Source organism: Alexandromys fortis, unplaced genomic scaffold (assembly GCF_014885135.2).
Source record: "Alexandromys fortis isolate MF-2015 unplaced genomic scaffold, M_Fortis_MF-2015_v1.1 scaffold_82, whole genome shotgun sequence".
Lineage (NCBI taxonomy): Eukaryota > Metazoa > Chordata > Mammalia > Rodentia > Cricetidae > Alexandromys > Alexandromys fortis.
In genome coordinates, this window is record NW_026067963.1 from 1,735,438 (window position 1) to 1,748,300 (window position 12,863).

At 45.5% G+C, this 12,863-nt stretch overlaps 1 protein-coding gene across 1 annotated transcript in view; it reads right to left on the minus strand.

Moving 5' to 3' along the window:
• Positions 1 to 101: 101 nt before the first annotated feature.
• Cdkl1 (cyclin dependent kinase like 1) overlaps positions 102 to 12,863 on the minus strand; it is a 41,937-nt gene continuing 29,175 nt past the window's right edge. Inside the window, exons 5-10 of the mRNA XM_050153684.1 lie at positions 11,848 to 11,938; positions 10,718 to 10,918; positions 8,731 to 8,813; positions 5,318 to 5,374; positions 2,697 to 2,849; positions 102 to 1,107 (exon numbers count right to left, since the gene is read on the minus strand). Coding sequence (XP_050009641.1) covers positions 1,000 to 1,107; positions 2,697 to 2,849; positions 5,318 to 5,374; positions 8,731 to 8,813; positions 10,718 to 10,918; positions 11,848 to 11,938 — 693 coding nt within the window. The 3' untranslated portion in view covers positions 102 to 999. The remainder of the gene's footprint in view (positions 1,108 to 2,696; positions 2,850 to 5,317; positions 5,375 to 8,730; positions 8,814 to 10,717; positions 10,919 to 11,847; positions 11,939 to 12,863) is intronic.

Below are 12,863 nucleotides of genomic sequence, written 5' to 3' on the forward strand. Positions count from 1 at the left end.
AAATTTAAGTCTCACTGTTGACCACTTCCTTGTTTCTTGTGCCTTTTTCATTAGCATGGTATGTACACATAGACATGTGTACAGTTGTAGGAATGTGTGTTTACAGACATGTACATATACATGATGTATATAATAAGAGATATTTCAAGAAGAGAGTTTCAATTAACCCACATGTTTCCTGATTCAAATTACAGTTCACAAGCAATTTTGTTTAAATCCAGAGCATTATAGTAGTTTTGCTTATAGAACAGTCTTCAGGTATGAGGGGGAGCTGAAGAACGAAGTGATGATTATTTTCAGGCTGACAGGCTCATTCTGTGAGGCCTGTAGGTCTTGTTCTATCCCTTTCAGACGCATTCTTTCTCAGGGTAAAGATAAAAATCTATGTAAGAGATGTCTAAGTATCTCATGGTTATATACGCACAAAACCTACAAAGTTTTAAGACATTAGATATTTTGATCAACTTAGATATTCTAAAACATGTCTTAAAACACAAAAACCAGGAAAGAGCATACAGGAAATAGAATCACATACATTTTGATTTCAGGGACCAAAATCATACTTAAATTTGTTTTGAAACCAACATCAGAGATAGGATATAATAGGATCTAAAGAAATACATATGGACATTTTATAACCCCCTTTCCACATGTGCCAGAAAGCAAGCTGAAGCCTGCCTTCTGACATGATCTACTGTTGCAGCTACAGGCAGTAGATGCGGCTTTTATTGTCTTTAAGGGCAGTAGATAGAGTTTCTGTTCTGTCTTTCAGCCCCGCTGCTTAGATACACAAACACAGTGGAACCGCAAGCTTTTGCTTTCTTCTCGGGACACCCCCACCAAGCATGGGAGTCTGGCTCTGGAATTCCTCTTCATATCTTGCTAGGTGGCCTCCAGCTTTCTGTCTGTGTTTTCTCCTGATATGTAGTCAATACAGGAATCAAATATATACTTTTTTTCCCTTCAAATTATTGATCACTTCTTCACTCTGCCAGCTGCTTAAATATTTGGGAAATGGTAGTTAAACTTCTTGGTATTACAGTGGTACTTCTTATTGTCCAAGGCCGGGAGGATGCTGCTGCTAGTTAACTGAGGTAGGTACTGCAACTGAAATCATGAAACACAAAGTCAGGTTCAGATTAGGCCATGTATAACTTTGGGGGGCACGGAAATAAATCTTTCCTTTATAAAATCCAGAACCCGAGAGAGGGAGAAGTGTTTCCGTTTGGTTTCTTCCTTTGCTTCCAAAGGTTTGATTTATATCTAAAAAGCAGTCTAAGCTAGGTATGTTTGCACAAAGTGCAGTTCCCGCACTCAGGGAGCTGAAGCAGTAAGATCACAATGGAACCAGCCTGGGTTACATAGGGAGACCAGCCTCAAAACAAAGCAACTAAGGTCTTGGGTTGAGTTCACACCACCATGCACAAACACACAGAACCCATATGAAAAAGGAAAAACACACAGGACTGGAGGTGTGTCTCAGTGACAACTTGCTTGCTTACATGTTAGAGGCCTTGAGTTCCAGCCCCAGATACACGTGTGCGCACACACACACACACACACCATCCAGGTGTGTATTTGTGGAAGTGGGGGCCTACAAAGGAAAGTATGGTGATTTGAATGAGAATGGCCCTCATAGGCTCATATATTTCGAATGCTTGGTTTCTAGTTCGTGGAACTGTTTGGGAAGGACCAGGGGGTGTGATTTTGTTGGAGGAAATATGTCACTGGTGGTGGCCTTGGAGGTTTCAGAAGCCCTTGCCAGTCTCTCTCTCTCCTCTCTCTCTCTCTCTCTCTCTCTCTCTCTCTCTCTCTCTCTCTCTCTCTCTCTCCTTCCTGTGGATAAGATGGTATGCTCTCAGCTACTTCCTGCCTGCATGCTGACATGCTCCCAACCAGAATGTGATGACCTCACCCTCTGGAACGCTAAGCAAGCTCCCAATTAAATGCTGTCTTTTTATCAGTTGTGTTGGCCATGCTGTTTATCAGAGCAACAGAAGATAGCTAAGACACCAAAGCTGGATAATGTGAAGCTTATGCATCTACATGGAACCAAAGTGATCGAGAACAGCCAACATATCTTAGCTACGATTCAACTAGATTCTAGATTGTTACAGATTTTGCCACTTAATTTGAGGCCATATAACCACTTTACAGCAGTCGGGATTCTTTGCTGATTTGTGTTTGCAGCTGGATCCTACGTGTGGTTAACAGTGCTATCTGGCAGGTTTCCAGTAGGCCCTCGTTGTTAACTGTGCTACCCTGCAGGTATACAGTAGGCCCATGTTGCTATGTTTCTCTTCATCAACTCTGACAAAGGACCAGAAAGGATAACAATGCCATTTTGGGGGAAACCTGCAGTGTTGACACTGGAGGTGGTATGATTTCATGTTCTGAAGTATGAGAAACGTGTTTATCTGAATGCACAATGGTGGACCTGGCTACAACCTGGGTTTGTGCCCATTAGACTGTGGAGCAGCAGGGAGGGCAAGGACAACGTTAGGATTTGGGAAAGGGCCTTAAGAAGCAGATGTCTCTGAGGCCCTGGTTGATAATTCAGATGTCCTGTCTCCTACTTCTGTACCAAGGATGCTGGGGCTTCAAGCCACAGCGTCACTCAACCTAGATTCCAGCTCAGTAGCAGGCCCCAGGCACGAGGTGATTTGAAAGTCTGTGAAGCCCTGCGCCAGTCTTACCCCAGCCGGGTGCTTCCGGCTCTGTCTCAGGGTCTTCCTCATGGACTTGTCCTGCCTTGTCAGATCCCCAGTGTCTCGAATGCTGTCAAAGTACGGATGCTGCAACAGCTGTTCGCATGTCAGCCTCTCAGCAGGGTCCATGTGGAGGCAGCCCTGGAAGAAGAGAGAGTCCGTCCCTTTTTAGTCCTCTGATGTTGCAATGACTTTTATTTTCTGTTTTAAATGACTGAGCACATTCATTATTTTTAATCTTTACTTTTAAATTTTCTCCTAGATGTTTAAACTTTATGTGCCTGAATATTTTGCCTGCATGTCTGGATGCACAGTACATGTGCCCGGTGCTCACAGAGGTCAGAAGAAGGCATTGGATCTCTGGAACTGGAGTTACACATGGTGCTGAGTCATTTGGGTGCTGGGAACCAAACCCAGGTCTGTAGGAGGAGGCCACTTGTTTGTTCCTGGCTGCTCAGCCTCGAAAATAACCACACAGAAACTATAGTTATTAAATAACTGCTTGGCCTGTTAGCTCTAGCTTCTTATTGGCTAGCTCTTACATCTTAATTTAGCCCATTTCTATTCATCTGTGTACCGCCACGTGGCTGTGGTTTACAGGCTAAGTCCCATCCGGAGTCAGACTTCCCACACCACAGGTCCTCCATAAGGACAGGTGCTCTTAACTGCTGAGCCTCTCCAGCACTGATTTTCATCATTTCAATTGATACATAAGTTATACAAATGTATTGGATGCTGTGTGATAATTAGATGCATGCTTACAAATGAATAATGATAATTAGCCTCCCATTTCCTTAAACAGTTACCATTTCTCTGTTGGGAGCCTTAACTCTTCTCTGTTTCCTCATCAAATATGCAACAAACTATGCTACAGTTGCCTGCTGTGCCGCCCCACATAGAACATACCCCTGACTGCGCGCTGGCGTCGTTCGTCCAGCGTCTGCATCTCGCCTACCCTTCCTCGCCTCTAGTGACCACTAGTTCACTCTCTGCTTGCCCCAAATCAGTCTTTTCTAGCCTGAGCACGAGTGAGAAAGGAGTGTTCTGTGAAACACTGAACACTGGTCAGTTGGAAATAGGAGGGATAAATGTTGGGAGGGGGGTCTCCTCCTCGTGTTTTGGGGAGGGCATTCAGTGCCCTGCCACACTGATTTTGGAGTACACGATTTTGGAGTTCAGCTCAGTGACTGATGGGGATAATTCGCTTAGCTATTTTGTACTTGAATTCTAGACTTAGGTTTGTACATGGAAGAAATAAAGTCCCTAGTGTCATCGGTCTCCACCACTCTGGGTTTCCCATCCCCCTTTCTGGAACCCGCCAGCCTTTTTGCTAGGTCTAGAACAGTCTGTGCATTACAGGTATGTATGTACACAAGGAAGAACACAGTCCTTTATAGTACATCCATCTTAACTCCTTCTTTGCTCTCAAACAGGCCATGGGGCTCACAACTATACACCCCCAAAAACTGACTCAATTTTGTGTCTGTCCTTTGACAGCTTCATGCATGTACACAGCATCCGTGAACTTTGACCACTTTTGGAAATATTGGGAAATTGGCTAAACATTGCAAATTGTTGCTGTGCCACATTTTACATAAGCAATAGTTCTAAAAATATATGTGTAAACCAACTTTAAAATGTATGCAGGAGTTGACTATTTAAAGATTTATTTAATTGTATTTTATATGTATGAATGCCTGCCTGCATGTATGTCTGTGCACTACATGTATGTGGTGCCCACAGAAGCCAGAAAAGGACATCAGAATCCCTGGAACTGGAACGTTTTTAATGATTTTGCTTTGCCTGGATGTGTGTCTGTGTGAGGGTGTCAGATCGCCTGGAACTGGAGTTACAGACAGTTGTGAACCACCATGTGGGTGCTGGGAATTGAACTCAGGTCCTCAGGAAGATCAGGCCATGCTCTTAACCACTGGGCCATCTCTCCAGCCCAAAATTGGATGTATTTCAAAAAGGATTTTAAGGAAACATTTTTATCAGAACCACTGGAACAATTGTGAGCTGCTGTGGGTGCTAGGAGTAGAACCCGGGTCCTCTGGAACAGTAGTCAAGTACTCTTAACCTCTTAGCATCTCTTCATCCTGGGAGTGGGTTATTTTTAAGGATCCTACAGCTATCAATGTTTTTTGAAGGAACAGATCATTTTGCAAATCACCCCTCCCAAAATTTCCATTTTATGTAAACTTAAAATTCCAGAAGAATGTTATTTCTTTAAAGTGAGAAGCTTATATTTTCACTATCATAAAATGAGACCCATTTTTAAAACTGATGTTTTTCTTTCTTTAAGAAAAAACATTTTAAATGATTTATTTATCCTCATTTTGTGTGTATTGGTGGTTTTCCTAATGTGTGTCTGTGTGAGGGTGTCAGATCCTCTGGGAATGGAGTTACAGACGGTTGTGAGCGGCCATGTGGGTGTGAGAATTGAACCTGGGTCCTCTGGAAGAGCAGCCAGTGTGTTTTAACCACTGAGCCATCTCTCCAGCCCAAAATTGATGTTTTTCAAAGGAGAAGGATTTTAAAGAACATTTCATCAGCTGACAATTTTGACAACTGTGTGCTTCTTGGTCTGGTGAAAACCATGACTTTACCTTTAAGAAGCTCAGGGCAGGGTAGGAGATGTTTGGAAATTTCAATTCAAGGGTTTCCTGTCAAAAAGAAAAAGGGACTTTTAATTGACGGCATGCATTTTGATTAAAGTTACCTCCCACTAAATGTCTTCTTGGCATCTTCCTTGCCTCCTCCATTCTTCTCCACTCTGCCTCCTACCAGGAATAACCTCCTTGTGACTGTCCATAAGCCCTTTCTCCCTTCACCTCCAGAGTACTTCTCCAATTTTGTTTCCTAATCACTCACTTCCTGAAGGAGGTAGCATTGTAAGTAAACACCAGTGGACGAGAATGAGAACAAACAGCAGGAACAATGCACATGCCAAGTTATTAGTTTTGGGGTTTGGGGATTTTTGTTTGTTTTTGTTTGCTTGTTTTTGCTGTTGTTGCTTTGATTTGGGGTTTTGCCTTGTTTTGTATAAAATGTCTTTCCTGACAATAATTTTTGGCCCTTAAATTAACAGCATTATCAAAGTGGGCACTTATTGCATTTATTGACATTTCTATAAAGGAAACTTCAAAATACATTTTATCCCTTCCCACATGAGCTCATGCTTATGGATTTCTGAAATAAACACGGTGGTCACCTCCCACAAGTGCCTGCTGTTTCTCTGATCAGCTCGCGGTTTAGAGTCTCCCCAACAGGCTCTCCTCTCCCTGGCCCCAATCGCTAGGCCTTAGCTGGGCTGAGAGTGATACGAGAAAGAGAGAGAGAGAGAGAGAGAGAGAGAGAGAGAGAGAGAGAGAGAGAGAGAGAGAGAGAGAGAGAGAGGACTGCTGTGAATAGGTGAGGAGCTGTCCGCTGAAACTGACCCTAATTGACGCTAATTGACGATGGAAGCGCAACAGCAGTGTCCGCAGTGCATTGTGGGTGAATATGGTAGTGTGAGCCGGGGGCAGGATGCGATCTAATGCATGGGGCTGGGCTGTAGTTCAGAGCTTCCGGGCAGCGTGATTTTAAACTGGGACCCTCAACACAAATTCTCAACTGTCCTCATGCTAATGACCACAAAAGGAAGTGCCTCCATTTAACAAGATGGGGGAAAAAATCGAAATGTATTGTCTAAGTCGTTGAGAGTGCAGCTTTGGACCCCCCCCTCAATAATCGCTCTTTCTGTGTATTTATCTAATGTAAGCAATGCTGAAGTCCCACACTGCTAAGGTCAGCCCTCCTATCTCAGGAACAAGGCCTAGGGGTGACCTACATTGACTGGAATACACCAGGTCCCTCCAGCCTGCTGAACCAGTTCCCCAGCCCCAGCAGGCAGCAGGCCTGGCTAGGCAGGGTTCCTGAGCCGGAGAGGGAGAGAGCACAGATGTTCAACCAGCACAGCCCAGTGCTGCTGCTTCCTGTGTTTCTGTCAACAGGAAATCCCTTGCAGGACGACCCCTGGGAATCAGGAGTGGCGCTTCTCATTTATAGAGCCGGGGCTATTTCTGAGACTTCACCAGCAGACAATTAGCCAGGAAATTGCTAAGGGATATTTGGTGCAGAACTGGGGATGTCCAGGTCATGAGGGAGAGCCAGTGGGTCGCTTCCCATAAGCCAGGTGCTGAGCTTGCCTCTCCAAAAGGGACCAGCGTGACCCACTTTCCCCGGTGCTGGTAATGCCCTGGGGAAATGGACGCTTTGCTAGTGGACAAAGACAGAAAGTAACTGCAAGGAACCAAAGGAACTTCCATCTGGAACCAAAGTGTTAGTTTCCAGCTAAAAGCGGCTTTTTCAGACAGTAGGAACCCGACTCACAAACTGAAGTTTTATTATTCCTCTTTTCTTTGCTGTGTTAGGAACTAACCAGGCTCTGCTGGGAAAGCACTGACCACTGAGCTACACCCACCCCAAGCCATGAAATACGTTTATACTGTAACACAGAATACATTTCAAAAATGAAAACAAAATGGAGGGGAGGGTGAAAATAGTACCCAAAAATCTTACTACAAAGTTATAGCCTCTGTAAACTGGACATGGTAGTACACACACTTAATCCCAGTTCTTGAGAGATGAAGGCAAAAGAATCAGGAGTTTAAGGCCAGTCTGGGCTGTCTCAAAAATAAACAGAAAAAGCCAGGTGCTGGTGGCTCACACCTTTAATCCTAGCACTCAGGAGGCAGAGGCAGGCAGATTTCTGTGAGTTCGAGGCCAGCCTGGTCTACAGAGTAAGTTCCAGTATAGGCTCCAAAGCTACAGAGAAACCCTGTCTCAAAAACAAAACAAAACAAACAAATAATAAAAATAAACAGGAGAAAAAAACAAAAAGAGAAAGACATCCTTTCTTAACCATTTAAAACATGTAAAGAGGTTCACATACATAGTCTAGTGTGGCATATGTCTGTAATCTCAGCCCTCAGGATCATGAGCTGGAGAATCAAAAGTTCAAACCCTGGGCTAGAGACACGGCTGAGCTGTTAAGAGTATCGGCTGCTTTTCCAGATGACTGAGGTTTAATTCTCAGCACCCACATGGTGGCTTAGGGCCATCTGTAATTCTACTTCCAGCTACCTCTTATGCCCTGATGTCATGGGCATCAGGCATAGACATATATGCAGACAAGAACACCCATATTTATAAATAAAGAATTGACATTTTTTACAAGCTCAAAGCTAGCCTGAGCTATAAACTAAGACCTTCTCTGAAAGGAAAAATAAAGCAAAAATTTCCATGAGTTCCCAGCGATTGCCATATGTTCTATATTTTCATGTGCATTTACTAAAAGTATGTTATTAAATATTTATTTAAATTATTTTAAATTACACTGTTCAATAACCACTTTCTTCACTCAACAACCTGCTGGCTTTTCCAGATGAATAAACACAGAGCTAATTATGTTTACTGGCCCCATGACAGCTATTGCACAGACAACTGTAACTTTGCCTCCTACTAAAGGACTCAAGGCAATGATGTCAATGCCACACCTCCATACCCTTGTCTAAAGGTTTCATTGGGATGAGTTGGGGATATAAGCATTTAGATTGTCTCAAAGGAGTGTTTCCCCCACATTAACCATGCTGCAGCAGAGTCGGGTCATTATGGTTTTGCTCCCATATTCTGGGAAATAAGTACACTGTAGAAAAGGGAATTTAGACAATGCTGGGGGAAAGTAGCTGCTTTCACTGGATGAGTCAATTCTTAGGTTTGCATAAAAGTTGATCCGTGTAGAGCCGATGACCGTGACGGAGGGCTACAACCCGGCAGTCAGTGATGCTTTCCTATCCTACAGGCTGGGCTAACCTCTGCTCCCAGGGCCTTCTAAGACTTCCCCACCAGCTTGCTCCAATTTTCTCTGTCACTCTTAGACAAAAATTTCAATGCAGACTGAGCCATGGGCCCCAGAAAAGTGACTACCAAAACCTAGCTAGCCCCATCTAAGGAGCCGCCTCCAAAATGAATTACTCACCATATCTTCGGGGTCTGGAATTTTCACCCCACTGAAGTACTGATTCATGCTAAATACTTGCTGGTGCCTGGGAATGAGATCCCCTTTGGACAAGAAGAGACTGAAGTAAGTGTGACTGTTCAGGAAACATGGTGCTGCGCCTCCCTCCCACCCCCACCGCCCATGCCCCTCCGCGGCAGTGTGGACCTGTGCCTCCAGCTGCTAAGGTTGCAGCTTTCTTTTCCCGGCAGGAGAAGCACCCACGCAGCGCAGCCTACACTGACTGCCACAGGGACGGTCTGTCAGGAGCAGAAATGGCAGGCTGCAAGGCTCTTGCCCCCCTGAGCTTACAATGTAGCCAGCCGGGTTAATGGAAGTTCTGCTTTCTGTAAGGAACCCACTTCCGAATTGAAACCACCTCGTCCTGTTTCACCAGGTGGCCTTCTATTGGAAACTCGACGTCATCTACTCTTTAGAAGCATTTACGGCGTGAGACACCGAAGCAGAGCTCTAGATTCCTGTTAAATGACGCCCATTCTGTAGCCATGACCACCGAATGGGCTGGCAGTGTCTTCATATAAAGTCCTAGGGATCTAACCGTGAAAGACTTCTGTTGAGGAAATAGAATGAGGGGCTTCCCGGGATGGGGGGCACAAACGACCACAAAGGCCCAGAGGTGCCGTCACCCAGCTGACCCCAGCTCTTAGCTAACTAGAGCTCAGTCTGTCTAGGGTTAAGGTTTACAATTCTACCTGTCTTCGCTCTATGTAGACAAGCAAGCAAAAATATAGCCTCTAGGATGGTGACTCATATGTCTGAAAATGCTGTAATGAAGCCCCTTAGCTTACGTACTAGCCTTAAAAATTAATTTCATGTATGTGCATAGAGGAGACACATATCCCTGGGTCCTTACAGCCTTTCCCACCAAGGCTGAGTAACTTGAGGAGAGTGTCCAAAAGCCACTGGGGAAAACGGTCAAGGAAGTCCCTGCCTGGGCTTTAAGGAGGCTGCTGCGTTGTATAAGGCGTTGGTGGAGGGTAGGGAAAATAGGAACCACAGTCTCACCCGCAGGCAGCTTTCAGTGTCTGGGAAGACAAAGTTCCCTGGTGATTGTTGATACTACGAGAGTTTATGGAGAAATTCTGCCTTAAATTGGGCTCCGTAGCAGAGTAAAATCTAACCCCCTGGATTTTGGAAAGATCTCTTCACTGTCCCTCCTTTTCTTCGTCTGTCCTTACCATTCACCTTGGTGCTAGAGGAAAAGCAAGACAAAATTAAAATATAACTAAAAATGGTGCGAGAAAAACCAGTCTTTCTTCTTGGTGCTTAGAAGGCTAAGGTGCTTCCTCTGCTACAGAGTCTGAATAATCCAAAACTTGCCAGGCCGGCTGCAGTCAAGGACACCTGAATGAATCACCACATCCTCGTTCAGGCTTGGCATTCCCTAATTAAAAAATCTGAAGCTGACACCACAAGTAGAAAATTCCACACTCGACATCAGGTGACGGGTCACAGGCAAACCACAGGCACACTAAAGAGATTACGTGCAATGACTTTCAGGATATGTGGGTAAAGTGTAAACGAAACGTAATGAGTTTTCTGTTTAGGCTTGGACCCCATCTCTAAGATACGCCATCCAAATCTCCAAAGTCATCAACGCTTCTAGTCCCAAGCACTCTGGGTAATATTCGGCCTGGAAATGAAATCGGCGGCGAAAGCTGCTGTGACCAGCAAGTCCTTATAGTGTTTACATTGCCAAGGCGAGGCTTCTAGAAGTTAGCTGGATCCAACGCAAGCTCAAGACAGAAGTCCCGATCTTCTGGACAATTAGTGAATTCTCAGTGAGAAGCAGTTATTATCATTATCCAAATAAACTGTAGACACTTTTCGTGGCGCCGTTTCTGTGAGGCTCCGAAGTTCCCTGGTGTCTGGTGAGCTGGGAATGTGGCGCTGTCGCGGGGAAAGCTAGCCAGTTCTCTAAAAAAGTCAGGGCAGAAATAACACTTACCCAGGGTTTTCCTTATCAGGTAGAGCTGATCCACGTCAGATTTCCCCGGCCACAGAGGCACTCCGGACAGCAGCTCAGCAAAGACGCAGCCAATCGCCCAGACGTCGACTGGGGGGCCATACTGTGTGTCCCCCACCAGCAGCTCAGGCGAGCGGTACCACCTGGTGGCCACGTAGTCTGTGTAGTAGTCACCTGGTCCAGCTGGTGAGTGAGGGAAGGGCGAAACAGACTAGTGGAAGTGTGGAATCCAAATTGAGGGGGGAGGGGCGGGNGGGGGGGGGGGGGGGGGGGGGGGGGGACGGGGACGACACTTGACCTCAGAAGCTTACAGCTTTTCAGATTCCTGCTCTCAGTGCTGGCTGCTAGTTGCCATCGCTTGGCCCCAGGAATTTTTAAGTTACTGATGCTTTGGCCTCATTCCAATCCGACTATCAGAATACTTGGAGAGGGCCCAAGGTTACTGTCAAGTTGGGAGCTAGGCCCCAGCCCCCAGGCCTGGTGTGGACTCCAAATCCCAGCAGCCCGGGGGTGGGGGTGTCGGGACCGCTCCCCAGGGTATTTAAATGAGCCCCCAAAAGAGGAACACGTGGTCTCCCATTTCTTTCCTACCAGTGGTTGCATTAGAGTGGTCCCCCCGGGGCCACCCGAGAGCGCAGAACTCCCATTAAACCTGGATGTTTCTTATTTGGTTTGTTTTAATTCTGCTTGATTGGGAATTTTGTGTCGGTAAGGAGCGTGCGTTAGGAAATATTCCTAACTTTTACCAGTACAGTTTTTAAAGTTCCTTGGGTGTTAATCAGGCAGCCAAGATTAAAAACCACCCTTCTAAAGCATTACTTATGGGGAGTGTTAGTTCAGGGGGGAAGCGAGGTGAGGGTAGAAATCAGGAGGTTGGCATGCCTTATAATATATAATAACTCCTGTGGTACACTTTACACATAGCCCACACATCTAAACCATTGCGGGTCTATGCATTTTTCAAGTTATATCCCCTTCCAAAATTCTGCATGAATTGTAATTTATAGCAAGGTTATTTCCTAGGCAGAACACAAGAACGGGCCTTCTGTAGTACCTAGACCAGCTCTCACAGCAAGAATGTTTCTTTTACCCCAGAAGAAAGCGGTACTCACTGAGAAGCCGTGCAAACCCAAAATCACAGAGCTTAATGACTGAGTGTTTTGTGATGAGAATGTTTTCCGGCTTCACGTCTCTGTGTATGCACTGGTGAGGAGGAAGCAAGACAGGAATGTTATGAAGGAGCCACCGTAACATCTACCGTGTGAGCAAAGGGCAGGGATATTTAGCACATGATGGCTACGTCACTTTAATCTTTCACTAGCCCGTTGAATATGGAAACAACAGACTAGAGCTAGTACCATCCCTATAGACAGAATCATTTTAAATTCCTGAAGGACCCCAAAGACCTAGAAGTGTTCACAGGACAAAGGAAAGGAGAGGGGCTAGCCTCAGCTAATCAAGACATGTGAGACAACTGGTTACATTTGGATTTCAGATAAATGACTTTTTTTTTTTTCAGCGCTGGGGATCAGTCCAGGACCTTATCCACGCACTGCACCCCACCAGTGACCTCATACCGCATACAATCTATATTAGAAAGGGGAACTTGGTGTTTAACTAGGAGTCACACTTAACCTGCTGGCTGCAGGTGAAGGAGAAAGGACCGAAGGCTCCGAGGCCCACAGCCTGTAGCAGGAGCTACAGTGTGGTGCATAAGCAGGGTTCACAAAAAAAACGCGGCCTGCTCGGTAAACAGGACAAGCCCTGGGCCTGCTGAGATAAGCAGGGAAGATTGGGCTGGAAGCCGTGCTTGCCAAGAGATCTCCCTTGCAGCTCTGACATTTGTCCTGACAAGATAAACAAGCGCAGGCTGCAGCCTCACCCTCTGGGGTGAGTCGCTAGGTGTCAGCTCTGTCCCACCGCACGGCCAGGGTTCTGCGGGCGCAGGCGGCTCCTGCACTGTGCATCCTGGTATCTAGCCGCGTTCTTTAACAGGGTGAAGCTATGCAGGCCTTTCTTATTAAACGACAATTTCTTTGAAAAAAAATCTAATAAACCTCTTAAGTCAACAACTTTTAACCAACGATTCCATTTAGAAATTAAGTTGGGACAAAATATTCCAAGGGTT